The 26,641-nt window shown below is 41.7% G+C and overlaps 1 protein-coding gene across 3 annotated transcripts in view; it reads right to left on the minus strand.

The window, feature by feature from the left end:
* Nucleotides 1–24,520, minus strand: part of rc3h1b (ring finger and CCCH-type domains 1b) — a 28,742-nt gene extending 4,222 nt beyond the window's left edge. Inside the window, exons 1-19 of one of the 3 annotated variants that reach the window (XM_076294590.1) lie at nucleotides 24,374–24,520; nucleotides 22,000–22,462; nucleotides 21,352–21,472; nucleotides 16,924–17,163; nucleotides 15,276–15,451; nucleotides 12,834–13,034; nucleotides 12,394–12,526; nucleotides 11,621–11,739; nucleotides 11,156–11,268; nucleotides 10,431–10,679; nucleotides 7,669–7,820; nucleotides 6,966–7,387; nucleotides 6,540–6,695; nucleotides 6,167–6,322; nucleotides 4,905–5,124; nucleotides 3,893–3,983; nucleotides 3,549–3,630; nucleotides 764–901; nucleotides 20–102 (exon numbers count right to left, since the gene is read on the minus strand). In XM_076294590.1, the coding sequence (XP_076150705.1) occupies nucleotides 20–102; nucleotides 764–901; nucleotides 3,549–3,630; nucleotides 3,893–3,983; nucleotides 4,905–5,124; nucleotides 6,167–6,322; nucleotides 6,540–6,695; nucleotides 6,966–7,387; nucleotides 7,669–7,820; nucleotides 10,431–10,679; nucleotides 11,156–11,268; nucleotides 11,621–11,739; nucleotides 12,394–12,526; nucleotides 12,834–13,034; nucleotides 15,276–15,451; nucleotides 16,924–17,163; nucleotides 21,352–21,472; nucleotides 22,000–22,230 (3,083 nt within the window). In that variant the 5' untranslated portion in view covers nucleotides 22,231–22,462; nucleotides 24,374–24,520. Of the gene's footprint in view, nucleotides 1–19; nucleotides 103–763; nucleotides 929–3,548; nucleotides 3,631–3,892; nucleotides 3,984–4,904; nucleotides 5,125–6,166; nucleotides 6,323–6,539; nucleotides 6,696–6,965; nucleotides 7,388–7,668; nucleotides 7,821–10,430; nucleotides 10,680–11,155; nucleotides 11,269–11,620; nucleotides 11,740–12,393; nucleotides 12,527–12,833; nucleotides 13,035–15,275; nucleotides 15,452–16,923; nucleotides 17,164–21,351; nucleotides 21,473–21,999; nucleotides 22,463–24,373 lie in introns of all 3 variants that reach the window. The other 2 variants (XM_076294589.1, XM_076294591.1) reach the window with 2 other exon arrangements.
* Nucleotides 24,521–26,641: the final 2,121 nt, after the last annotated feature.

Consider the following 26,641-nt stretch of genomic DNA (forward strand, 5'->3'; position numbering starts at 1 on the left):
CCCCTCCAGATACACTTACCCCAGGGCAAGGGACAGCTCCTTACGCTCTGCCTGGCCATTCTCACTGGCCTTCATTTTGTACTCGTGAGCCACCTGATTCTCCTGAGAAGACATGAAATGAGCCAAATATATCATTTTGGGCATATTAAAAACCAACCTGTGGCACCATAAGGAAGTCAATTTATAGCACAGTAAATAAAATCTGGTAAAATAAATGTTGCTCATCTGCACTTCTGTAGATTTTAATGTTACAGGTCATTACTGTCTGTTAAAATGTGATGAGAAATCTATCAGGCATCTCTTCTTGACCAATATACACACAGGCAGATATCTTTGTATGGATAGGTCAATTGCCTGAAGGCCCCTACAGATAAGAAGTTGTCAACGGCTTATGTTGTGCAAGAATGGTTTGCTGCAGCCCCAAGCAAAGCACAGCATAAACAGCGTTTGTCGTTCTTGCGCATGCAACGATCAAAGTTCTACCATAATGCAGTGTAAATCATAGCTAATTTGCACTGAGCCCAGTGCCAAGCACAACATATATCTTTGGACCATTAGCTCAATCTAGCGCAACATAATGGTGAGCGCAGCACATGACACTTCCTATCTGTAAGCCCCTTGAGGCAGATTAAGCTTTGATGTGGTGCAAACTCTGGATATCACAGCTGATAGAAATGAAGGGTGCTGGAAGCAGCCCATGAGATATGGCAAGAGCCTGGTAGAACCAGGAGGCTTTGACAAGTGTGCCCTCTCACATCCTTACCATGGCGATCTCTCGGGTCCTCTTGCCAATCTCTCGCTCCACATGGCAGAGCTCCAGACTGAGCTGCTCACTGGACACAGCGCCTCCTGCTGGCCACTTGCCTCCCGCAGGCTGAGCAGCCAGAGCGCTGGCCTCCCTCTGCAGAAGCAGAGAGTTACTGGCAGCCTGGAGATGAGGAAAGCCCTAACACTGTTGGTCACTTCAACTGGACACAATTGGATACAATTTGTGTGTATAAATGATAGAAGTATGCATATGTATGTGGGTGCTGGGCTATAGGTGAAAAGGGGTGTCACGATTTCGCTGCCACGCCCCCATGTCACGTCCGGTCGGCTTGCCAAGCGGAAAAAAACACACGTGTTGAGTGCTGCGAGTCAACCTCCTCTAACTTAACTAGCTACAGCCAGTGAAAATATAGCATGGCAACTGCAGATGCAGAAGACCCATCGACAGAACTTGAACCCCCTCCCCCTTCATTGAAGTCACCGGTGTGGAAGTATTTTGCATTTCCAGTGAGTTATGTTGACAACGTTCGCATTGTCGACAAAAAAGCCACGATTTCGCTGCCACGCCCCCATGTCACGTCCGGTCGGCTTGCCAAGCGGAAAAAAACACACGTGTTGAGTGCTGCGAGTCAACCTCCTCTAACTTAACTAGCTACAGCCAGTGAAAATATAGCATGGCAACTGCAGATGCAGAAGACCCATCGACAGAACTTGAACCCCCTCCCCCTTCATTGAAGTCACCGGTGTGGAAGTATTTTGCATTTCCAGTGAGTTATGTTGACAACGTTCGCATTGTCGACAAAAAAGCCAGTTTGCATGGCAGGGCATCTCCGCAGGCACCACAAAAACATAGATTTATCTGTTAAACCAACACCTGCAAAACAAACTACTCTTCCGTCTTACATTTGGAATTAAACTTCCAAGTAACTCAACTCGTGCAAAGGCAATTACAAGCGCCTTAGGAGTACTCATAGCCGCAGACATGCGATCTTATTCGATAGTGGAAAATTCCGGTTTTAGGCATTTTGTTAGCGTGCTAGAACCACGCTACGAAATCCCAAGTAGAACGCATCTCACAGCCACGGTGATGCCCTCTATGTACAATAATGTAAAGGAGAAAGTTATTAAAGGTCTGAGCAGTGCACATTTAGTGGCCATAACTACAGATTGCTGGACTTCCAGAGCAACACTGAGCTTCATGACTGTCACAGCACATTTCATTAATGATGACTGGGAAATTCAAAATCCAGTCCTTCAAACTTGCCCCATATATGAAGCTCACACAAGTGTACATTTGGCAGAAGTGCTGAGGGAAGTGGTAATGGAATGGAAATTAGACAGACAAAATGCAACCATCCCTGTGACAACTGATAATGCAAAGAACATTGTCAATGCCTCATATGCAGCTGGATTGTCTCCACACATTGGACGTTTTGCCCACACTGTGAATCTGGCCTCCCAGAAGGGATTGGAAGTGAACCAGATTTCCCGTCTTTTGGGCAAAGTCAGGAGGGTGGTCACTTTCTTCCACAGAAGCACCACTGCAGCAGCCGTCTTAAAGTCAAAACAAGACATGCTTCAGCTTCCTCCTCACAACCTGGTGCAAGATGTCATTACAAGGTGGACATGATCACATGCTATTTAGAGCAACAAGCTGTTGTCTATTCTGCACTTGCAGAAAAAGAAAAAAAAAAAATGCCAAAGACCTTGTCACTCTTTCTGATCAAGATGTGACTGCTCTAGAAGATGTATGTCAGGTACTGAAGCCCCTGAAAACAGTCACAATCTTTATGAGTTTAACAGCGATTTTGATGAAAACTAGCCACTGTTTAGCTTGCAATTTCTCAGGAACAGAAGCGTGTAAAAATACACGGTTTGCACCCACTGAGAGCTTAAAGTCTCACCTTTCAAACGAGCCATTGTATGTGTTCATAGCTATAACACAGAATACGCTGTGGCTGTACAAAAATTATCAACAATGGTCTAGATTGCTGGCACTCTAGGACAAAGCTTCCGAAAACAGCTTGGCATTCAATGAGTTAAGAAGAACTTAAAATTTCAAAATTGTCATAGTCGTCTTGTCTTGTTCTATTGTAAAACATGTTTTTTTTGACAACTCAAATAGCAGCTCTAAACAACATCCTTCTTTAGGAAGAACATGAAAGAATGAAAAAATAGTCATCATTCTCAGGGGATGAAAAGTAGTTATTTGTGTGGTATATGTTCAGCTGTTCGGAAATAGTTTGTTAACACACTTAATTGTGTGGTATATGTTCAACTGTTCAGAAATAGTTTGTTAAGACACTTAATTGTTTAGAGAAGACTATGGACATGGCTGTTTCTATTTATTTGTTTGTTTTGTTAAGAACTTGAATGTCATCTTCTGTGAAGAAGACTGCAGTTACAAAGAGAAACTAGATGGCAGGTTATTTTCTTTAAGTTTCCAATTGACTGAAGATATACAGTAAGTTATTGTTCCATTATGTTGTTAATAAATGTTTCAAATTTGACAATGTAGTGTGGTACATTGCAAACAAAGGTCAGAAATTATATTTCATAAAAGTCTAGTCTAAAAATGGCATAGCAATCTGTGCTTTAAAAAAAAAAAAAAGGTAAAAATTGAGAATCGAATCGAACCGTGACCTTAGAATCGAAAATGTAATCGAATTGAGGATTTGGAGAATCGTGACACCCCTATAGGTGAAGTATGTTTATGGCTATAGGTGAAGTATGTTTATGTGTATGTACACACACATGGTTACATTTTGTATACTACGGACCTGTGTCTGCTGACTGATCTGCTGGTTGACCTGTTGAAGCTCCATCTTTAGCTGCTCTCTGTCAGGAGGGGGCATGGGCAGGCTGGTCAAAGGGAAGGAGAGCACACGTGTGACACCAGCAATTTAGCTCGTGCATTTGCTTTGCAAAAGTATGCCATTACAGAAATGTACAACTGATTCTCTCATCAAACAGAATGAGATACAATTTACCACCATACACCTTTTGTTACTTTTTACATACACACACACACACACTATCAGTGTAGGTCTTGACAAGCACTGCATATCTCAAAACACTCAAAACATCAGCACCCAATTAGTGAAGCATGTAAGCATAGCTGTACCGTTCATTGAAGTGTCCCTGAGCGGTCATGTTCTGGTGTTGAGGGTAGGATGCTCCACCCCAGGCAGGGTGGTTCCCGTAGGTGTACTCAGCTATATGGGGGACAAGATCAAGGTTATGAATGACACAAAAGACAAGGGGATGGAAGAGCTCCAAGCATTAGTAAAATGTTGTGTTAAATGTCATGATCATAGTTTCTTACAGATTTGAAGAAGGTAGTGACGGAACTATCATTGCTGTGGAATTGCGCTAGCTAGCAAGTTAGTTCCTATTCATTACTCCACATTCTAAGCACACATAATAAGCAAATAACATTATCTATCTCCTGTAAACTCTGTAATGCAGGTCTGCTCACTATTTAATATAAGTTGTGAGAGTTGAGACTAGCAATTAAGGGAGGACTGTGATATTTCTCAGAAACTGAGCAAAGATCATTTCATAGATTACTGCTGCTCACATCTATACAGCTGATTCAGCCGAGGTTCCATACACAATCGTCTCTCCAGGAAATGTGTGGATACAGAGGGATTCGAAATAAGTATAAAACTAGGACATCCCCATGTCCTTCCTTGTCACGCCCGGCTATGCCGTGCTGGCTGTGTGTCTCCCTGGCTTTGCCCTGCGTGGGTAATCCAGCCTGCATTTCCTACTGCTGCTGTTCTGTCGCCTTTAGGTGGAGCTGTTGCGGTGGGCCGTGCCACGCTAATTGGTGGGTCTTTAAAATCACCGCCTTCCAGTCGGCTCGCTCTCTCTTTCTGCTACTCCGGCCTGACGACGAGAGGCTGCTGCGGTCGTCGCTCCTTGCCCGTTCACCTTTTTGCTTTACACTTACATAATACTGATATGCACAACACTTTTGGTTTGCTACCACTTACTGACTTCTGCAAATCATTCGTTAATAAACCACAATTCTTTTTAAACATTGAGTTCAGTGTGGTCTCCCCTATGTCAGCTCTACTTTGAGCCAAGTGGTCCTGACATTCCTTAACACTAAACATGCAGTGAGGCCATACCTGCTGTGGTCATGTGCTTGGGTCCCGATCCTTGTGATGATGCCATGGCTTGCACGGGGCCGGTGGTCTGGTAGCCCGTTTTAGAGGTGCGTGAAATTGCGCCAAAGCGCGAGACGGTGGGCAATGAGCCAAAGGGGATGATGGGATCGTCGTCTTTGGCGTCTGCAGAGCGGCGCTGAGCTTCCAAGGGAGGGTCTCGCAGACCTTTCCCTTCCACATTCTACAGAACGGGACAACAAGGAAGCCATTAGTTAAAACATAATGCAGATCAGGATGGTCAAGAGATTGCATGACTTTTACATATCAGGGCGAATATTCAAAGCATTTAATTTTAAGAGTACTCCTAAATTGCACTAAATGTTTTTAACTAATAGTTTTCTCTTAAAACCTATTCACAAAGCCACTGAAACCAACTTTCAGTATGGAAAAATGACAACTCCTAAGATAAGGGCTTTGTTGCTATGGTTGATGTCATGTCTCATGCATAAGTTTGCAGTGACCACTGTGATTGGCTGATTGGTGACAGGTCTGTAGGATTGATGCAGTAAGCCTATCTTTGCAACATTTTTAAAACAATTCTATAAAGACACATTTGCAGACGAGAAGCAATTGAATTTAATTTACACAATGAAACGTTACATTTAGATTTACATTGAGATCTAGATCTCCCATAAGTGAATCTTGCACTTGCATTCATATACATTGGGATGTGGAATGACACAAACAGCTGCATTATAGTTGTTTCTGAATAGGTCTTAGTGAGTTAGTCCTCTCAACTACTTCTAAACTCACTCAGACTTATGTGCTACATTTAACACTAAAATGCTTTGTGAATTATTGAGTCAAAAAAATGAGAAGTACTAAACTTATGACTGACACCCATTATTTGCAGGAGTTTCTCCTAAATCTGCCAGTTAGGAGCGACTTTTAGCTTAAAGATTCTTTGTGAATGTGTGCCCAGCGCTCACCAGGTCCATTTATATATATTTATTTTCACATTCCACTCAGCTGAGTAAAATGCCTATTCTCTGCACCACACAACAGTTAGACACAACAGACATCTTGCTGAACTTAACTTAAATGTAAATTTGTCGCGTCACATCCAATATTTTTCCATGAATTGTGATGTGAGCACTGCAGCACACATTTCTTTACAAAAGAATGTAGTGTCTGTACTCAACGCACCAACATGGTTAGATTTTAATGTAAAACGGCTATAAGGCAAAGGTCAGATAAGACGGGGCTGGTTTACAGTCACTCACCATCATCTCCACGCCACCCGTGCCCATGAGGTCTTTAGTCTTGGCATCCTTGCTGCCGATGTAAGATCCTATGGTGTCACACGACCAGGGCGAATACTGCCCTGCGTAATCTTGCTCACGGCCCTTTCCAAAGGCTTTGGAGTTCTCTTCAAGATACTACATAAACGGGTTGAAACAGTGTCATTTTCAGCACACTACAAGACATTATTAATACATCTTTGGAGTATTATTAGGTTAAAAGCAATTTATTCCCATAACCACTTTCGCTTTGAAGAGCATTACTACACTCCAACTCCATGTAAGGTTACTTGACTGATCCAACTTTAACATAATTCCCATTCTCTAATACCTTCATGCCCCAGTGTCTACTGACCTCCTGTGGGTAGTCGTTAGGAAAGGTGTGGGGAAGTGTGGGAGAGGCGGCAAAGGGCGGGGGAGAGATGACCTTCCTCTCCTCCAGCTGAGCCATTATCTCCTTGCGTCGGCGGTGTAAGTAGTCTAGGCTTTGGTGGGAGCGGCTATAAGGGTCCTGCAGAGGGTCATGGCAGAAATCAGAGGACTGCTAACCTTCTTCAAAAATCAATGAACACTCAATTGGTGTCTACATAGATGTGTGAGGAGGATCCAAAACAACACCAAAGATTTGTATTACAAGTGATCAATACATGTGCAATTAGCTGTAACACACAAACCAAACAAACAATTCAATAGATTCATGAACCGACAGATTAGAGGGTTCTTGATGTCTGTCAAGAACTGTTCAACAATCTTAACAGAATTAAGAAAAGTCTTGCCTTACCCTCACATAAGACCTCATATGGCCGGGGTGGGGTCCATGGGGAGGGTACCCCTCCGGAGGATATCTTTCTCGAGAGTCAGGGTGGTAGAGGGAACCAGCAGCACCCGCAGGAGGTGGGGGCATGGGTGCCTGGGGCACATCCACGGGCACAGGGCTCATCCTGACCATCTCATCCCGGGGAGGGGCATAGGACTGGGGAGGAGGGTGTCCAGGGTAGGGTGTGTGTCGGCGGCTGTCGTAGTGGGGTGGAGGTGGGAACCCTTGGGAGAAGGCAGGCCCCGAATGGGGAGCAGGATACGGACGTTCGGGAACGTAGCTGGGGTACGACTCTGGATAGGGGGGCACAGAGGACTCGTTGGGAGGCGGTGGGTTTCGGATGTACCTCTGGACATACGGAGAGGGTTGGTAGGGGTAAGGGTTGCCTGAGTGACAGAGGGGTAATGAAGAAATGAACAACAACAACAAAAATTATTAAGACATTCATTTGCAAAGGTAAGAGACTACTTTCTCTTCAATTAAATTAGTTATTTTTGGATTTCAGAACACCGTTTTCCATATGCTCAATGCAGTTACTTAATATGGCAAGATATACCCATACAAACCAACAAATTGGATCAATCCAAATGAAGTTATATTACAAGCCAATTAAAATCCCTTGCAGTTGAGTCCTCTACATCCTTCAAGCTGCACCCACTCAACTCACCTGTTTGGTACTGAGGGGCGTCATACTGAGAGCCTGATGGTGGAGCTCTGCTCTCTGGGTAGAACATCTCTGGCTGCTGCTGGGGATACATCTGTGGGGCTCTAGGCACCACCGGCATCTGCTTGGGCATAGGGAGGTGATCTGATGCCACCCTGTGGGCAGAACAAGGGACAGCAGGTCAGAGGCAATGCATATATGATAGGGCTGTAGCTCACCATATCTGTTGTCTTGAACGCTAAATATATACACACATATACACACACACACACACACACACACACACACACACACACACACACACATATATATATATATATATATATATATATATATATATATATATATATATATATATATATATATATATATATATATATATATTTATTTATTTATTTATTTACGATACATTCTTCATTCACTAAAATTGGTGTTCGGGTTGGATTTTTACACAGTCACATGCTAAAGTTCACTAAAAAGAGGAATATAAAATAATCTGTTAGAAATTTATCTTAATGCCTTAATTAAAAAAAAAAAGATTAAAAATCCAACCCGAACACCAATTTTAGTGAATGAAGAATCTATATTCCTATAGAGGCAGGCAGATTTTTTTATTTTGAAAGGCCACTTATTTTATGGATCCAGGATACTATGCATCCTGATAAAGTTCCCTTGGCCTTTGGAATTAAAATATCCCTACATCACCACATACCCTTCACCATACCTAGAGATTGGCATGGTGTGTTTTTTTAAAAAAGTTTTTGTTAAGTCTATTAGCTGGTTTGATGTTCATTGAGTTCAATGCAAATCGAACCAGTTAATAGGCTAACTGAAAAATACACCATGCAAATCTCTAGGTATGGTGAAGGGTATGTGGTGATGTGGGGCTATTTTAATTCCAAAGGCCAAGGGGACTTTATCAGGATGCATAGTATCCTGGATCCATGAAATAAGTGGCCTTTAAAAATAAAAAATCTTGCCTGCCTCTATGGGAATTTAACATAGGAGTCAAATACTTATTACCCCTGTATTTTAAGGAAGAACATTTATTTATTTATTTACGATACATTCTTCATTCACTAAAATTGGTTCTTAAAGGTTGGATTTTTACTCATTTTTTTTTATTTAGGCATTAAGATCAATTTCTAACAGATTATTTTATATTCCTCTTTTTAGTCAACTTTAGCATGGGTTCAAATACTTATTCTCCCCACTGTATATATATGGGTCACTTGATGAAAATGGGAAATTGTGGGCCCCAAAGCCAGACCAGTTAAGGACCACTGAATTAGATCATGTAGCACAGTGGTTCTTAACTGGTCTGGCTTTGGAACTCACAATTTCCCATGCTCATCAAGTCGTGACGTTCAAGACAACAGATATGGTGAGCTACAGCTACACATGAGCTACAAGACACGCAAAGTGCCTGTCGGCCTATTTGTTTGGAACATGCTGATGTTTGGTAATACCATTTCTGAAGTCTTCAACTCCTGATATAACCTTTCAAAAGTAGGCTACTCGACAGGTTTGTCTTTGACAGGGGTGCTTGGTTTCCATGTGACATTTTCATGCTCTCATGTGCCAGCAATTCACTGCACACCACACACCGGGGTCTCGGTCCCATTTTGTCCTCAGTTTAAGTGAATCCATATCCTACTTCAAATATTCAAGATCGTAGCCTACTCGTGTTTACCGCTAAAATGATGTCTAACATGACCCGTCTCATAAACATTGTCTATCTATGTCAGTGGTTCCCAAACATTTAAAAAAATAAATAAAAATCTCATTAAATTATCAAGCCTTGGACCATTCCGCGGCACCCCTGAGCATGTGTCACGGCACCCACTTTGAAAAACCCTGATCTACATGTATGTCCATGGCAATGACTGACATACGAATAAAGTCTATCAAAATAAAGGCCCAATATTAGATCTGATAAAGTAGTATTTTAAATGAGCGATTTCTTCTTTTTTAACAAAATCTTTGGTAGCAACACATTTTGCAGTGGGCTTTGTCTGTTTTGGATCTGACGCCGCAAAACCTAACCAATTTTCAAACAACTGTACCACTGTGACATTGTGTCTTTTCTGACGCCGCAAAACCTGAGCTCTCTCTCTCTGTTCACGGCCATGTTGTTTGTGTGTATGGGAACTGGGAAGTGGTGTGCCCACTCTGAACTTCAGGAGCACAAGGGGAGCGCGTCGGTGGTATAAGTTAAAGTGAAAACGAAAACATTTCATTCAAATAAAATCAACCTGAATGACATAAATCTAATTAATTGATTAATTGCCCTAATATATGATTATATGCTTTATGGATACTGTTCTCCTAACCTGACTATCGCCAGATGAATTTCGTTCCGCTTAGCTCCGCCTAGCTTCACTCACATCCATCTGGGACCTCTTCCATTGAGTGATTTCAGCACGAGATTGTATGGTAGAGCCAATCAGGACGCAGGGCGGGAGTTTCATAGATGTGACAGCGTAGAAGCGACTGTGAGACTGTTATCAGCGTCACGGGTTGGCTTCGATGTGAGTGGTTGAAGTAGCACGTCAATAGATGACGGAGAAGTGGCTTATTCAATCATATGCAAGCATTTTTTGATTAGGCCCAGCCTTCTGAAACACCATTCCAATGGATCGGTTCCAGATGGATGAGTGGAGCTAGGCGGAACGAAATTCATCTGGAGAGAGTCAGGTTACTGTTCTCCAGCAGTATTGCTATATTGTAAATGTGGGAGAGAAGGACAGAAACCCATGACTTACGAGTCCGGTGGGGAGCCTGGGGCGCTCATGCTCGTGGAGTCCAGTTTGGGCTTACGCAGGAGGTCATAGGTGGGGTCAGCACCGCGGGCGACTAGCTGTGGCATCTGCGCTCCAGAGCCGGCGGCAACAATCCCGTTGGTGAGAGGGGAAGGTTTGCGGGTCACCACCTCCAGGGGCACCCCATCCTCTGGTAACAACACACCCGGGCCCGGGAGACGAGCTGCCAAGCGCTTGTTCATCTTCCGGTATCTGCAGAAGAGGAGAGAAGAACTCAGTGCCTCTTTCAATTTGCGGTAACCGAAAGTCCTACATGATCTACGAGCTGATAACACTGCCTGATTAAGGAAGTATTTTTTCCATGTAAAACTTCAAGTGACATTTTGAGAGAAATGGCATACCAATAAGAGTTATGGAAAACATTAAAACAGGATCCAGGGCAATTAAGTAACACAAGATTACATCCTGCCTACATCTGACAGAAAGGGCTGCCAGAATACACAGGGTAGTTCCACTTCTGGACAGGTGACTAAAAAAAAATCCTAAATGCAAATACATTAGCATAATTTGCAGCAAAGTATGACAAATGTTGACTAAAGGTTTAGAAACCTTACTTAATGTGGCCATTCTCTCCTGCCCATTAATTTACATGACACAATGAAATGTGTATTTCCCTCCTGCTTTTTGTGCAGTGTGTGTGTGTGTGTGTGTGTTGGGTCTGGGCTTACTTCTCCAACTCCTCCTGTGAGTGGGCGAAGGTGCAGCTGGCTCCCCTGGGACAGCCCCCTTTCTGCTTCATGTCACGGCACATGTACGTCTTATACTTGCTGTGCTGTGGGGGCTGCAGATAAGGCAATGCAGAGGAGACAAGAGTGAGTTACACATAGTGAGAGTGTGACTGACACACACACAAAAAAACAAATCATTCAGCTCAAAAGGGAAACTGTAGACTGAAAGAGTAAGAAACCCAAATTAACACACGTACACTATAACCACAGTGTGTGCGTCTGAGTAAGTGTGTGTGTGGCAACCGCAAAAGGGACAAAAGCCAAGACAGTCATGATTTTATCTTTTGCTTAGTAGAAAGTACTCTTGCTTACTCTATTCTTACTTGAATCACTCTGTTGCAGCGGTCAAACTACAAGAATATGGACAGACCCAAGTTCATGCCACACCATTCCAACTGGCCCTACCTGTTGCTGATCCGTTCCCTTCTTGCTGTGATTCTGGATGAAGTCCACCAGGCCGTGCACAACTGTCTTCACAGCAACCAGGCCTTTTTCCAGCTGCTCCCAGGTGGGTGGTGGGGCATCTGGGGGATTTACAAGGTTCAGTATCAACTCAAAATGATCCAGCCCGCCTGACAATACCTAACATTTTCTGCCAATGCAATTTCCTGCCAATCACTAACATAATGACAAGGTTTCCGAAAAGGGCTCCCACTGCACACAAAATCTCCACACGTTTGTGCAAAACCTTAAGAGGTCACAACTGGAAGAAATCAGGATATTCCTGAGGTAGCCCAGTGAGCTCAAAAGTATGCCTAACCCATCACAGTGCTTCCCACAGAATTGAATTCTATTTGTGGTGGTAGGTTCGCAGAATTAACTTGAATGCAACAGCTTTTAACAAACTAGCGCAGCATGGTTATGATCCTATCCAGATTTAGGCACAATTTAGTACAACCTGGAAAAACCATTGTGTGGTGGTCAATGTTGATATTGTGGTGGGCCACACATAAGTCAATGAATGGGAAACACTGCCATCATGTTGGGCTGAGATATATTGGGGTGTGTGCAGACTGGGGCAAAATATGATAAAGGCTTTGATAATGTTTTTAGATTAATTAAATTAAATCAACTGATGTTGCCTGGAAAAAACAAATTTTCATAAATAAGAAAAATAAATTGATGCTAATGTTTGTGTGTGTGTGAGTATGTGTGTGTGTGCGCGCGTGCGCTGATACCTGGACTAGGGTCAATATTGGCCAGCAGCTCCAGATGAGGTCTGAGCCGGTTAAGGTTGGCCGGGTCGCCCGTCCTCTGGAGAGCGATGGTCAGCTCCTGCACACTCTGAGCAAACGACGCTGGTGTCTGCAACTAAAATGCCAGCACCACAGCAGCACAAAGCAAGGACAGAAAATGAAGAACTCGTTAGAGATACACCAGGCAAAACAAAAACAAAACCACTCTCTGGACAATGTTTGTGATCATAGGTAATTGGCTAACTCTGTGCTAGAATAAATAATTAAGAGAGGTCATCAGAATTAGCTTTAATAATGGCCAAGTACTCTGATGTTGACAAGGAATTTAGTTTCAGCTGTCGCATGTTATGTTACTCTAGCAGTACAATAAGAAGTAAAACCATTCTACCACTGACTGACCACTGTCAAACTCTTAAGCTCACCTTGTCGATGATGGACTGCATGTGGGACTTGTGGGACTGGTCCCCATAGAGCAAGGAGGACCACTGGTCAGGGGCGATGCGCAGCCCCCCCTCCATGGCGATCTGCACAATCTGAGAGTCGTGCTCGCGACGCAGCGCCTCGTACGTGCGGAACTCCTCTTTCAACTGCATTAGCGACGAGTCCTCATCGCGCTTTGTAACCTGGAGGGGGGGGCACAGGTGAGCGAGGGTTGCACTGCATGAAGACATTTTCAAAAACCCTCCTCCATACACACACCATCCAGAGGCAGAACATGGCAGTCTAAATCAGTACATCCCATCCCCGTCTCCTGTTCCTGGATCCCACCTACAACATTTTTGGCTGTGGCCTAATTAACAATACCCTTGGTGCATCTAAACAGGCGCTTCAGAGCATTCACACCTGAAGCGTTTCATTAGAGCAGCAGCAACAACCTTCACGATCACCATCCTGATGCTCAAAAAGAAATGCATGTGAGGCAAAACTATCTCCACTCTATGTGGGTACATGCCATGGCATGGAAAGATGGTATAATTGTCCTTCTGTGTCAAATCAGATAACGTTGCTGCTGCACCGTCTCAGATTTTGTTCAAACCTTGTCTACATCATGAATGGGTCCCAAAACCAAGGCCTGAAAAGTAATTCTGAAGAGCTTTTTTTTTATTTTAATTTTATTTTTTTCAGATTTGGATATTTATTTCATACAGCCTGGAAAGCAGAGCCATATAAAGCCTTTATATGGCTCTGCTGTAAAGCAATGCTTGGGCCTTAATATTTTGAAAAGTATTATTTGCCATGGAAACAGAAGACAAACATGTTCTGAAACATTGAACTGTGGGACATGCGCAATTGCGCATAGCGCATTCAACAGTTTAGAGAAGGTCACATTAAGTTCATCTGTAAAGGTTATAATGAATTTTAGGTTCATCCTGAAATTTCACCCGAAAGCCGAATATCCCTGACTTTTTGTGAGTAGTGTGTGTCCAAACATGGCCTCCAAGATACAGTAAGCCATTTTTGAGAGTGTAAAAACATATATTTTAAAGGTGCTATAAGCGAAGCAGGGTGTCACTTCTGTTGACTCTCCCAAACGTGCATCTCATCGATGATTTGCTGGAACAGTTTGTTATGTTTTCATGGGCAAGGTTGGCCCAAGTTGTTTTGTGGCCGTTTTTGGAGACTAGGCTGTCCACGAAGACCGCATTTTTTTTACAGTGCATTCGGGCACAGGCAGTTAGCGGATGCTGAGCTGTAATGTTTTAGCTTAGAAAACGCGTTGCATCGCTTATGGCACCTTTAACATATTTTCCAGGTATTACATTTGGCACCTAAACATTACTTAGACAAACTAGAAGTAAAGTCTGAGACGGTGTGGCAACAGTTTTCCTGGATTTTGACATGGAATGACCCAGTGGGCCAGCTAGTCACTAGTCTTTATATTACAACTGTCAGTCCAGTGAGTAAGCCTAGGATTAATTATCTAGTGAACCAGGAGCAACAACCCCTCAAAGCCCCCTTCAGCCCTCCAGGCTGTTCTTTTTAGCAAATTACACCAACCGACCAACAACATCATAGACCCACAGATTTCAAACCTTTAAATACGACAAACGATCTGACTGGCCACTACCTGCAAAATTCCATCCACATAGTATTAAATATTGCACATTATTAAACATGTTTCGCATGCTTTTGCCAATTTGCTTGTCTAGGTCAAGTTGCTTGACTCCAAAAGAAATGAATGGAACACAGAAGTAACTTTTCCAGGGTTCACACTCCAAGTCAAATGTAAAATTCCACGACTTTTCCCTGATGTGGAAAAAATTTCCATGACCCGTTATATAATGAATGCTGGTTACGTTCAAGAATATTTCACTTTTAACTACTCAAGCAAGCAGTAATGCTAAGAATCAGATATAAATGTAGATACTCCACACCAATTCTGTGAGGAAAAATATTTGTATTAATGTATTTTGGCAAGTAAATTTTAAACTGCTACAACAAAATTCCCTGATATTCCATGACTTTTCCCCCAAATTATAAAATTCCCTGACTTTCCAAAATTCTATGATATTTCAGAAATTCCGTAACCTGTGGGAACTCTGATTTTCAGTATGACACTTCAAGAGTATGCTCAATTCAAGTTGTCATTTTTTTAAAGGGCCACATTAACAATTGTAATAGTCTCGCTGCACTTTACAGAGCCTAGGGCCTGAAACTCTTTACATGCTCTTAAAACATAAGAATTCAAAAGCAACCCATCCAATTGGCACTCGGCAACACCACCTCTTTCACAGAATCACAAAATTATACTGCACACAAACCACACAAACAGACACGTATGTACATACACAGCTTGCCTAAATTGTTCCTAATCCACATATATAGTATGGATATTTCCAGGAGGTAATGCTCTGAAACTTCACCTTAAAGCAGGAAGCTCTGTAGAGCAGCTGAACCACATGACCGATGCTGGTCTTTGAGGCCTGGGGGAATCGGGGCTCCAGTCTCTGGACCACAAACAGAACCAGAACTTTCCTGGAAAGGGCTGAACCATCCTCTAGCGCCAATAGAACTAGCTTCAGGGCTTCCTCTTGCATGGCTGTGGTGGAACATAAAGACATTAAAAACACTGCCACTTTGGTTGATACTGAATCACTAGGAATTCCAAATAGAGGGGGGGGGGGGGGGGATATTGTATCTGGTAAAATACATGGCATACACAGTAAACACTTGTAATCACCTGAATAGAAATGTAACTGTAAATGCATATTTAAATTTCCACATTTCAATAGTTTCAATCAAGGTATCTACACATTTTCTAAGTCCAAATTTAAAGACTTTTAAGACCTTTTTAAGACATCTAAATGGAAAAATTAAGACTATACCACGGCAAAGATACATATGACAACCTAAAACTGTTTTATGCAATAGTTTTTTTTCTACTAATTTTAACCCCCACCCCATTTTAGATGTCTACAGAAGTTTCCAAATATATTTTGGCGAAAGACAATAATTGTGTATGAATTACCTTCACAGCTATAAATACCCAACTTTAGGGTCTGGGCTGCTTGCTTTTAAAAGTTGGCTGTACATATCTGGTTGTGCTACTGGCTGAGACTTCACCTGTATCTTTCTGTAGTAACCTAGGCTACTTGCCAAACGTGTGTACTGGACTGGATTCCCTTCAATATTTTTTTTCAAAGGTAGACTAAGCTATTTAAATATTTTAATAGTCCTACTTTATATAATTTACTATGTGCATCTATTGTCCCATATGCAGCACAGCAAATCAAAGTTGATCCACTACTTTAAATTTTGCACACCAGTTGTATTTAAACCAACCAAAGCTTGAAAGAAACATTGTAAAACCATTGACTTGTTTTAAAAAAAATGTATGGGAAAAGTGAAACCACCCCATTAATTAAGAGACAGGTCCTCCTCGCATGTTCCTGCTGAAAAACTGCTGGTTTCATCTCAAACACACACGTATTATGCATTTTTTAATGTAGCCAACATTTTATGTAGTCCCCGATATAAAAAAAAAAGCGGTTATATTTCACTTGCGAAGTACTGAGAAAGGCTGGCAAGCAAGCTGCAGAGATATTACAGGTAGGCTATAGACAGATATTTACTTAGGCTAGGCCAGCAACACACGCTGGAGAGATGCAAACAGATCAACTTCACATGTATTTTCTCCTAATTGTTTTCTTTTTCTGTCGGTCCGTTGTTCCTTCATAAATTGCGCAGCAAATTATCAGACGAGTGACAGAAGCACCGGTCTGCGCATAATTTGACCAGCAGTCTTCGTGTCTATAGTTTGTGAAACAATGCTGGCGGTCCCATAGCCTACACAAATTTAATACCTCCTTTTCGAAAATTCAAGACATTCCAGACAATTTAAGACTTTTTTTAGGCCTTAAAAACCGAAAGTTGTATTTAAGACTTTTTAAGGATCCGCAGGAACCCTGTTCAATGAAAGGTAGATCAAGCAGCCAAGTTATTAGCCTATGGCACAGTAACATAGAAAGCTAGGTAAAAACATCACTGGAAATTCTTCGACATGGTTATTACCTGGGCCCAGGAACTGACAGCCACGGGCACGCACAGCAGCCCAGAGGTTGGAAGAGAGCTGCTGGGGGTTCTGGTGCTGGAGGATGAGCTCCGTTACGGTCCTCTCCCCCAGAGAACGGGCTGCTCGCATGGCCCTGACTCGGCCCTCCTCCTCCACCAGCTGACAGTGCACCAGGGTCACTAGCTTCCGCTGCATGGGCCGGCTAAGCATGCTCTGGGCTGCATTACTGAGACCCACCCCTGAACAGAAGGCGAGAAGTGAAAAAGAGAACACTGCAAGTACAACTAGTCATACATGCAAGCATCTCTGCAGTGGAAAACTGACATGTATAATGGAACACAACAATCACTTTTAAAGCCGTTGATAATAAAAATATAAATGTAGAAGATTTAGACCTATGTTATTAAAAATCAGAACAAAAATATGTTCATCGTGACAAAAGGCCCCCCTATGGCCCATAGAGCAATTTTATCAGAAAGTAATAGTAATGTATAGAAAACATTAACAGACAATAAATGTCAGGAAGTAAATTTCCCTCTCATTTTCTCCATTGACATTCTGTAAAATCGTCAACTAGAGTTTTAATGTTGGACCAGCTACGAGATGAATCATTTGAAACATTTGATTTTGTGCTAACAAACCACCAGAAAAATGAAAAAGGCAAAGGTAGTAGACTGTAAATATTTCATTTTCAGAGTGAAGAAACTACTTATCCCATAAACCCTTGCAAATTATATCTTTTCCAATGTATTCCATCCTATTTATAGTTTACCGTGATTCCTCTTGAATTGAAGGAAACTGGATTGACTAACTTCCTACTGTTTGCATTGTAGGGCCCCATGATTTCCGCGATGCGGAGAACGCGGACGGAATCACGGAATCTACACATGAAAACGGAATTGCATGAAATTTGCAGATATTCCGTTGACACATTAAATAAATGGGCGTTTTTTTCTACTTGCTTCATTTTTATTTCAGTCTCTGCCTAAACTGTGACCGTAAGACATTAGTTGAACGCATTCCGTAGCCTAGTAATTATGTCTCGAATAGTCACGTGTGTTGAGTTTGTTGATTGGTGCGTGACAAAGAAAATAAGCGATCCCGACAACGGTGGCAAAACACTAAACTGCTTGATTGCTAGATAACGGGGCTAAACAATACCCCAATGACTACTATGAGTCTGAAAACAACTAGTTTGCAAGTTTGCAACACATAATTGCGCAAATACACATGTATAGCGACCATAGAAATCAAAAGGGCAACTTAAGAACGCTAAATCCACTGCGGGCAAATCCCTCCAGCCGAGACAGTGACAAAATCAGTAGATGCAAGACATGAGTTTGTGGAAGATTGTTGAAATGTGTGCAGAAGATGACACACCACTAAGTCAGTTTCTTGAAACATTGCAAGCAGTCCCATTCCCAGACACGAATGTCAGCAACCTCAAGCAGACCCACCTAAAGTGCTGCAATAGATTCTCACTGGTCGAGAGAGCGCAACACCAAGCGCCTTACCATCATGTAGCCATCCTTCAGTGGAGATGTGTGCTAACGATGGTAGGCTAAATGCTCCAGAAAGCAACACATATTTAAAATGAAACAAGAATCTACAAAAAAGTAGGCTACTTTTAAGTAGTGGGACATTTTGAGTTACAAAGTACCCTTTTATTGAGATCTAAACTTGCAGCCTAGTTATGGTGATGTAGTTGAAGTTATGTAGGCACTAGGCCCTATTGTTTTTGCGCAGAGATTTGTTGAATGTTTGGCTAAATGTTGGAGAATTTAGAATGATTGGCTTTGCTGAATATTTAAAAAGCTGAATTGTGTCTGTCATTGACTTTTTATAAGTGAAGACAAGTAAAAAATAAAAATCTGAAACATCTAAAATAAAAAATAAAAAAAAAATAAAAAAAATACGAATTTGAGAAAACATAAATCGGAACTTGGAAAATAATAAAAACGGATCTCACAGGGCCCTTTTTGAGCAAATTCAACTTTCAAGGAGAGATTTTTTTTAAGGGTTTGTCACACCTTTCTCTAAACTGCCTCATCCGCCGTTCAGAACACACAACAGGAGAGGGTTGAGGCAGAGTTAAGTAACAAACATTACCATGGCAACGGGGATCTCTTCCAATCAAAGAAGCTGCTTTATGCTATTGGGTAATGTTGTGCTTTTCCCGTGAAATTACAAATATTTATTTTCTTAAAACTAGGTTGATAACATGAATGAGGCATCTATATATGCATACAATAGCTTCATTGTTTCGTAGCTAGTGTTAAATCTATCTTTGATGGTTATGATATTATGACTTATAAATAAGGGTGTCACGATTTCGATTTTATTTCGAAATCGATCGAAATTACATCTCAATCTCGAACTTCGAACTTAAAAGTAGAATCGACGATGCAGCCACACCCCCAATTAAATTCACGTTCAGCATGTATGCCAAGACGCACAAACACACATGCACGGGCTGAACTGCAGCGTCAACACTCCTCTAATTTTAGGCTGCAGCCAGTTAAAATATAGGCCTACACATCAACCTACCGAAATCAAAGCCCCTCTTGCTACTTTGAAATCACCGGTGTGGAAGTATTCGTTCATTCACGTCAATTAAAACTAACTTAGCCTACTCAACTTAGCAAGTGAAAAGATGGTCTAATTACAGTCCAAAGTTACTTTAAGGCTTAAAATGAACATTTATAATTACATATTCCATGAACACTAACCTTGGGTCTCTTCGGAGTGTGCTGAAACAATCAAATTAACATTCTGTGTTGTTTCATTTTACTATGTTCACGTCTCTGTTTTAGCCTAAAGTTAGTTCTGTTTACATTACAACCTCGCGGTTGGAACGGTTTCAAAGCGGTTTCAAAATAAAAGCCCCCCCCCCCCGAAAAAAAAAAGGAAAAGGCCAAAAAGAGTAAATAACATATAAGGAATGCATTAATAGTAATATTTAAATTAGATCGAAAATCGAATCGAATCGTGACTTTAAAATCGAAAATTACATCGAATCGAGGATTTGGAGAATCCTGACACCCCTACTTATAAACAACTTCTAAATAGAGAAAATGAACGGGATTTTTACTTCCATAACCAGAGTGGGCGGTCACTGTTGAGCTCTATAGACCCTTTCAACAATAAAAACAAAAACAATGCTTGAACGTTCTATTTGGTTCCCAATCTACTTGCTCTGCATTAAGATAACATATGGAATGTTAAAATGGAAAGCCTTGTGGGGCCAACTATGATGCTGATAATGAAAGGGTCTATGATGCTGATAATGAAAGGGTCTATAGATCGGTTTCAGGTCCCTAACAACCGTAGTCAAGAACGAACTCGGAGGACATGCGCTAGTTGTTTACACTGACAGCGCATAGAAAACAAGCTGGCTGAACTTGATAAGATGAAGAATAAAAACATATTGCCGAAATATTTCAGTGTAGCGTCTGGATTGTTTTCATCTAGAGGTGTAGCGGATTTACCTATGAAAAAGCAACGGATTTTACGGAAGGTAGGCTAAACATGTGGCCAGTCACTGTAGAGTTAGGTTAGGCTTAAGCTAATGTTAACGTTAGGGCTTCGACTGCAGAAACAATTAGTTTAGATTTAGTGAGAAGATTACCTACTCAAAGGGTAAATAATGACGGGGTGGACAATCATTTCCCCCTGAGGTCAGAGGATAATTACTTTGATAAAGTAGCCTATGCTGGCCACACATTGAACGGTTAACTGAAATAACGTTACAATGCAAAAAATGCATTGTGCTGGATGTTAACTGACAGGAGCCTATGACGGATTAGCTATATGCTAGGCTACCTTATAGTAGGCCTATGCAATAACGTTACTTTCAAGCCCATGTCTTCTTTCTTAAAACAAACAACTCAAATGGAGTGTCAACTTTAACTTTAGGCTACCCTGCATATTGTTATTTGCGTGAAATGTAGGCTAACGTTAGCCTCTGTTATCATGGATCATAAGTCTCTCATTAAAATGATATGCTGAGGAATATGATAAAAAAAAACACTTTGTTAACGTCACTACCCTATGCTATTTAGCATACATGACTTGAGTTTTTCCTCTTGAGCATGAAGATAACATTTGTGGCATAACTTCGTAGCTTCATAATGCATGCTTCGTATCCAAATGTCTAGCACCTAGGCCTGCCTACTTTATTGGCGTTTTAAACATTTTTAGCTTTGAACGGACACATCACAAAAAAATGAAATGTCTCCTGTACCACACAGGGGAATTTCTGTCTGCTTTTCTCTGCCAAAAGTTAACAATTTTCAAGCTCCTTGCATCTTTCTCTCAATGTATTGCTATACGGCTCTGGGTTTGCTTGTCCTCCGAGTTCGTCCTTAACGACGATTGTTAGGGACCTGAAACCGGTCTATATGCAAAAGGCCTCCTCCTGTCCTTACCTCTGATGCTGCTGAGGGGTTTGAGGTAGAGGGCCAGTTCCTCAACGCATTGGCGAGCCTCATCATAGTGCTTGGTGTCCTCTGGGTCAGTAATAAGGGCCACGGGTTGCAGTTTTGGCACCTGTGAAAGCAGCAGCATTCTTGGTTCAACAACAAAAACAACCCCATATCATAGCCCTTCCCACGATTTTACATTAACCTGACTGAAAAACATTTACACGTTGGTGGCGAGTGAACAAACTACATGGTGCCACAAACTACAATATCATTGCTTTTACTTCTTTCACTAATACTTTCTTTGGGCAGCCGTGGCCTACTTTGGGCAGCCATGGCCTACTGGTTAGCACTTCGGACCTGTAACCGGAGCCGGTTCGAACCCCGACCAGTAGGCACGGCTGAAGTGCCCTTGAGCAAGGCACCTAACCCCTCACTGCTCCCCGAGCGCCGCTGTTGATGCAGGCAGCTCACTGCGCCGGGATTAGTGTGTGCTTCACCTCACTGTGTGTACACTGTGTGCGTTTCACTAATTCACGGATTGCAATAAATGCAGAGACCAAATTTCCTTCACGGGATCAAAAGAGTATATATACTTATACTTAATATCAACCTGCTGCAAGTTAATTGAAATCCTAGTATGGCACAACCTACCTGACCCCCCACCAGTTGAAGCAGGGCCGAGTTGACTGGCAGCTGCTCGATGTCTGTATTGATAGCAGTCTGATCGAAGGGACAGGCTTTTCGGTGCAGCTTGTTCAGGCACATCTTGCAGACAGTGTGGCCACAGCCCAGGCTGATGGGCCTCCGCACAGTCTCTTCGAATGTTTGTGTACATATTGGACACAACAAAAATTCTGTCCATTGTGGGGCTTGCACTGGCATTGTAACAGAAGTGGTCTACATGTAAAAAATGGGGGGAAATCGTATCTATTTTTTTTTTTCCTGAGTCAAGGAGAATGGCATAAGTTGGCTCAAGTGACTCTGATTTGTATCCTTTTCTATTTGTTTTACAAAGAAAGAAAATTAGATTCCACTGGAATCAAAATTATCCATTAGATTCCTTTAAATGCCGGACGATTTGTGGATGGTCATCACATGGTGTGACACAAAACACCTGAAAGACAAAGGAAAATACATCACATAAAATGACATCATACTGTGAATCAGTGCTGTTGAACACAACGATATTACTCATATATTTTCAATAATTTATCAAGGTCTTTTTCCCCCTATAAAATTTACTCGTGTCTGGTATTACATTAAAGGACAAAGGACCGGCCAGTGGCTTTTCTCGTTGAAGTTACTGGCACATCGTCACAGCAAGTTTTGAACCAGATAGAAGATAGTAAACAAAGCAACAACATCAACCATCTAAACGTCTTGAGACGATCTTCAACGTGATACTTCGATAGAGAGGTGATAACATTACGTATAGCATAACATTATAAAGCAGTGAAATACTATGTACACTTCCAAGAAATGGCTAATCATGAAACATCAGCGCACCAGAAAACTCTAGACAGGATCTTCCCATCTGGATATCCCGGCTCCGCACACGATAATATCTGGTTTTACATAAAACCTTAACAATTAACGTGATGATAACCAAGCGCATCCTAATTATGTCCTTATGTTTCGTTCACTCAGTTTGAAATCAAATACCTATAGCATAAGATAGCGTTTGCCGTCATATTTTTGTATCGCTAAAAATAGGCGTGTAAACTAGAAAGCCCAACAACTCAGCTAAATAGCTAGCACTAACGTTATCTGTAAGTAACGTTAGCTTGTGTAACAGGCGGAGAAATGTTGTTATCCAGGAAAATGTCGCGGCTTGAAACTCCACAATAGCGTGCATGTTAAATCTACAAGTCCTCGACATACATTCGCATGTTAAGATATGAACTGTTGAAAGAATCAACCTTAAGCAGGTTTATGTTCGTAGTCTACCCAACTATCGATAAGTAAATGTTCCCTAACCGGCAGGATACCATGTCCTAGCTTGCTATGCTTGCTAACGCTAAACAACAATTTTGCTATGCTTAACGTTAGCTACACCTCATTTGACTAGCCGTTTTCATCTCAAACATACTGGGTGGTCAGGGTACCTTCTATTAGTAATTAACCTTAGCTGCACAATATCACGTACCATGTCTGACAGAACAGAGGAAGTTTCGTTTCATTTAACACAGTAAAAATACCGTTCCTGTTAAATATATCGTTACGTCAAACAAATAGCTAGATTCTAGCTAGCCTTAGCTAGACAGACGGCAGTTAGCCATGCTAGTTGAATTACCAGAAACATCTTGCATGATTATGTAACATTAACATAACGTTACTGTTTGCCGATTCGTATAGTGACGTTACATCAAATTGTGAGTGGCTATCACTGTCTGGAACAAGGGCGCATTTGTAATCTCTAGTAGACTATCTGATATCTCACAAATAAATTACGTTAAAAACGAAACTAATGTGGTGATCTAACGAATCGAAATAAATAGCACTGCCTCGGTCAGCTAGCTGCTAGCTCTTGCTACGGGAGGCAACCAGATAGCGTTAGCCACGGTGCTACAATTTCACTTGGTCATCTATGAGATAGGATTTCCAATATTCATAAACACTCGTACCTTTCCCCCAGCTAATAACTAACGTTAACGTGCTAACTTTTAATGGAGTTCATGCGCCAATCACTAACAGTTCCTTAAATTAATGAGCGCGATATCTGTAGATGTATTTAACGTTACCATTAACTGGAGCCAACAGCAGGGGATAGCCAACCTTCGTCAGTCTACAGAAACAACCATGCTAACGTAGCTCGGCAAACAACACCGCCGGCTGGCTATCCATAGGCGGCTAATGTTCTAGCATCCTAACGTTAGTAGCTAAGAAGAACAGAGGCCAGCATTTTCTTACTAGCTAACCTGTGTTGTATGTATTGGCCATTTTATTCTCTTATCTGAGATTTTAGTCCACACCCAGAGACCACAAGCATTGCTACAAATACCTAACAAAACTAGTGCATACTTACTTGCTTCAAAGAATAGTGGATATCTTCATCTATTTTTCAGAAAACGTCGCGTTATTTTGTCGGTCGCCATGTCGACCATGTAACGTTAGCGGCTACCGAAGTTCCTGGGGAGTTGCTGACAAAAACTGCCAACAGCAGAAGTTAAACAAGGAAGCGAACGAGTCGAGTCGCTAACTGGCAAAGGGCGGAATCTACCCGAATTTACCCCTTGTGGTCATATGGAGCAACTAGCACCAATGGTGCTTTCAAATGGGGTCGTGTTACCAAATGACATTCTGCGCTCCCATTGCATCCATCTCGCGATATAATAAACGTTAAAACATATTGGCCTGTTGTAAAAGCTTCAGGACAATCCGTGGATTCTTTGGCACGGTATTACTTCTCAGATTCTCATCTAATCTCCCGTTTTAGACAAAACCACCAACTAAACTAGGCATACAGGTCTATAGGCTAGCCAATTAGGCTACATTCTGACAGATTTAGAAGTTTAGACTCTTGTTCATGCTACTCCTACTTGTCACATCCGTGTTTTCAGCCCCTGGCCCTCTGTTGTGAAAAGTGAAAAAATCTATCTTCAAATGTAACCTAGTTTTTCAGACACCCTTGATGTCAATCAGTGTGATTGCCTACAATCACATCATATTCACGTAGGCCTATAGGCCTATCATTTTCAGATTCAAAACTTTTTTTATTATCAAGTTCACACACACACACACGGGCCCTATAGTCATCATAGCCAAATTTGCAAAGTAGGTTCAGTACTCTTCATAAGATATCATGATTGAAGTGTGATTTTTGCATTTGGCTATAGTTTTCATTTGGTGGCCACACAACAAATTATTGGTTTTAAACTTGGTTGATGCAGTTTCTTTTGAGACCAAAATGCCACATACATTTTGTCATCTTAGGTGCAGTCATCGTTGTCGATTCAAAAACTGCTTTCGGCTTACTTGGCTTTCAGGGGGCTAAGCATGGAAGGGGGAATGACTCTTTCAAGGTTCACGCATGGCGGTCTTTTCTTTGAATTCATCACTTTTCATCTGTGAACATAACGCTGATGTGACGTACCAAAACGTTTTGTCTCATCAACCCAAAAGACATTTCTACCAGAGGAATTTTTGACTTCACAATATGTATTTTATTCAGACTGCTTTTAATTCTACACTGGTTTTTCAGTGGAGTCCTCCAAAGTGCACGCTTTTGTCCAAAAAGTGACTGATGGTGTGATCAGACACTGATGTACCCTGGTTGACCTGGGAGCTACTATCCTTCTGTTCAGTTTAGGGCACATTTTCCCCTTGTGGCCACATCCAGGGAGGTTGGCTACAGTCCATGAACCTGAAACGTCTGTGCAATTGTAGTCACAGGAACATCAAGCTGCTTTGTAGATGGTCTGCCTTTACCTTTAAAATGTGTATATATAATTTTCTTTCTGATCTCCTTATACAAATCTGCCTTCTGTGGTTCATTTTCTGTGTGGTACACATAATGATATCAAACTACAGAGTGGCTACTATCTCCATTTAAATAGGCTGAATGGCTGAACACTATAAAGGTGAAACAGCTTGCTTGAAACATCACTATAATCCAGCTTTTTTACAGGTAAGCACATTTTTACGTGCCATTTCAGTGTATCTTTGCAAAATAAACAAAGCACTCTAAAAAGTGATGTGTTAAAATTTTTATTTAAAAAATTGTATTTTAAACTGTCTTTCACCCAGCCAGCCACACAATTGCTGTGTTGAAATTGACACAAAATGTCAATCACTTTTTAGAGTGTATAAAGTGTATATTTTTGGCCTTTTGCCTTTTTTGAGAAAGTGAGGGGAGCAGAAGCGAGTGGGAGAGGGATGGAATGGAATCAAGAAATGACTGGGTTGAACTCGAACCCGGGTTGCCATGGACATACTTAGCTGAATGTGGTATACTTAGACCTGAATGTGGTGGCCAGTTGCACCACAGCATCACCCCCCCCCCCCCCTCTTTTTTTTATACCTTATGCCTGGAAGCCAACGGGAATTTAACCCCGCCCACAAAATTTGAGGTCTGTAAATTTGGTCTGGACTTGTTCCAGAGCCAGAATTGGAACCTGAGCCAGAGCGATTCGAATTGACTGCACCAATCAAATTGTTTGGGGCGGGCTTTGTACGATGATGGACAGATGAGCACTGGTGCCTCATCTATCACGTCTCCTAAGCGCACTTTGGTTGATTTTGTGTGCAACAAAAAGCCTGTCACTATAAGCTAGACATTTAGATTTTCGCTATC

The sequence above is a fragment of the Alosa pseudoharengus genome, unplaced genomic scaffold (genome assembly GCF_046254945.1).
Source record: "Alosa pseudoharengus isolate Yale_2024_CS ecotype anadromous, Long Island Sound unplaced genomic scaffold, YU_APseudo_1.1 YU_APseudo_1.1_scf_2, whole genome shotgun sequence".
NCBI lineage: Eukaryota > Metazoa > Chordata > Actinopteri > Clupeiformes > Clupeidae > Alosa > Alosa pseudoharengus.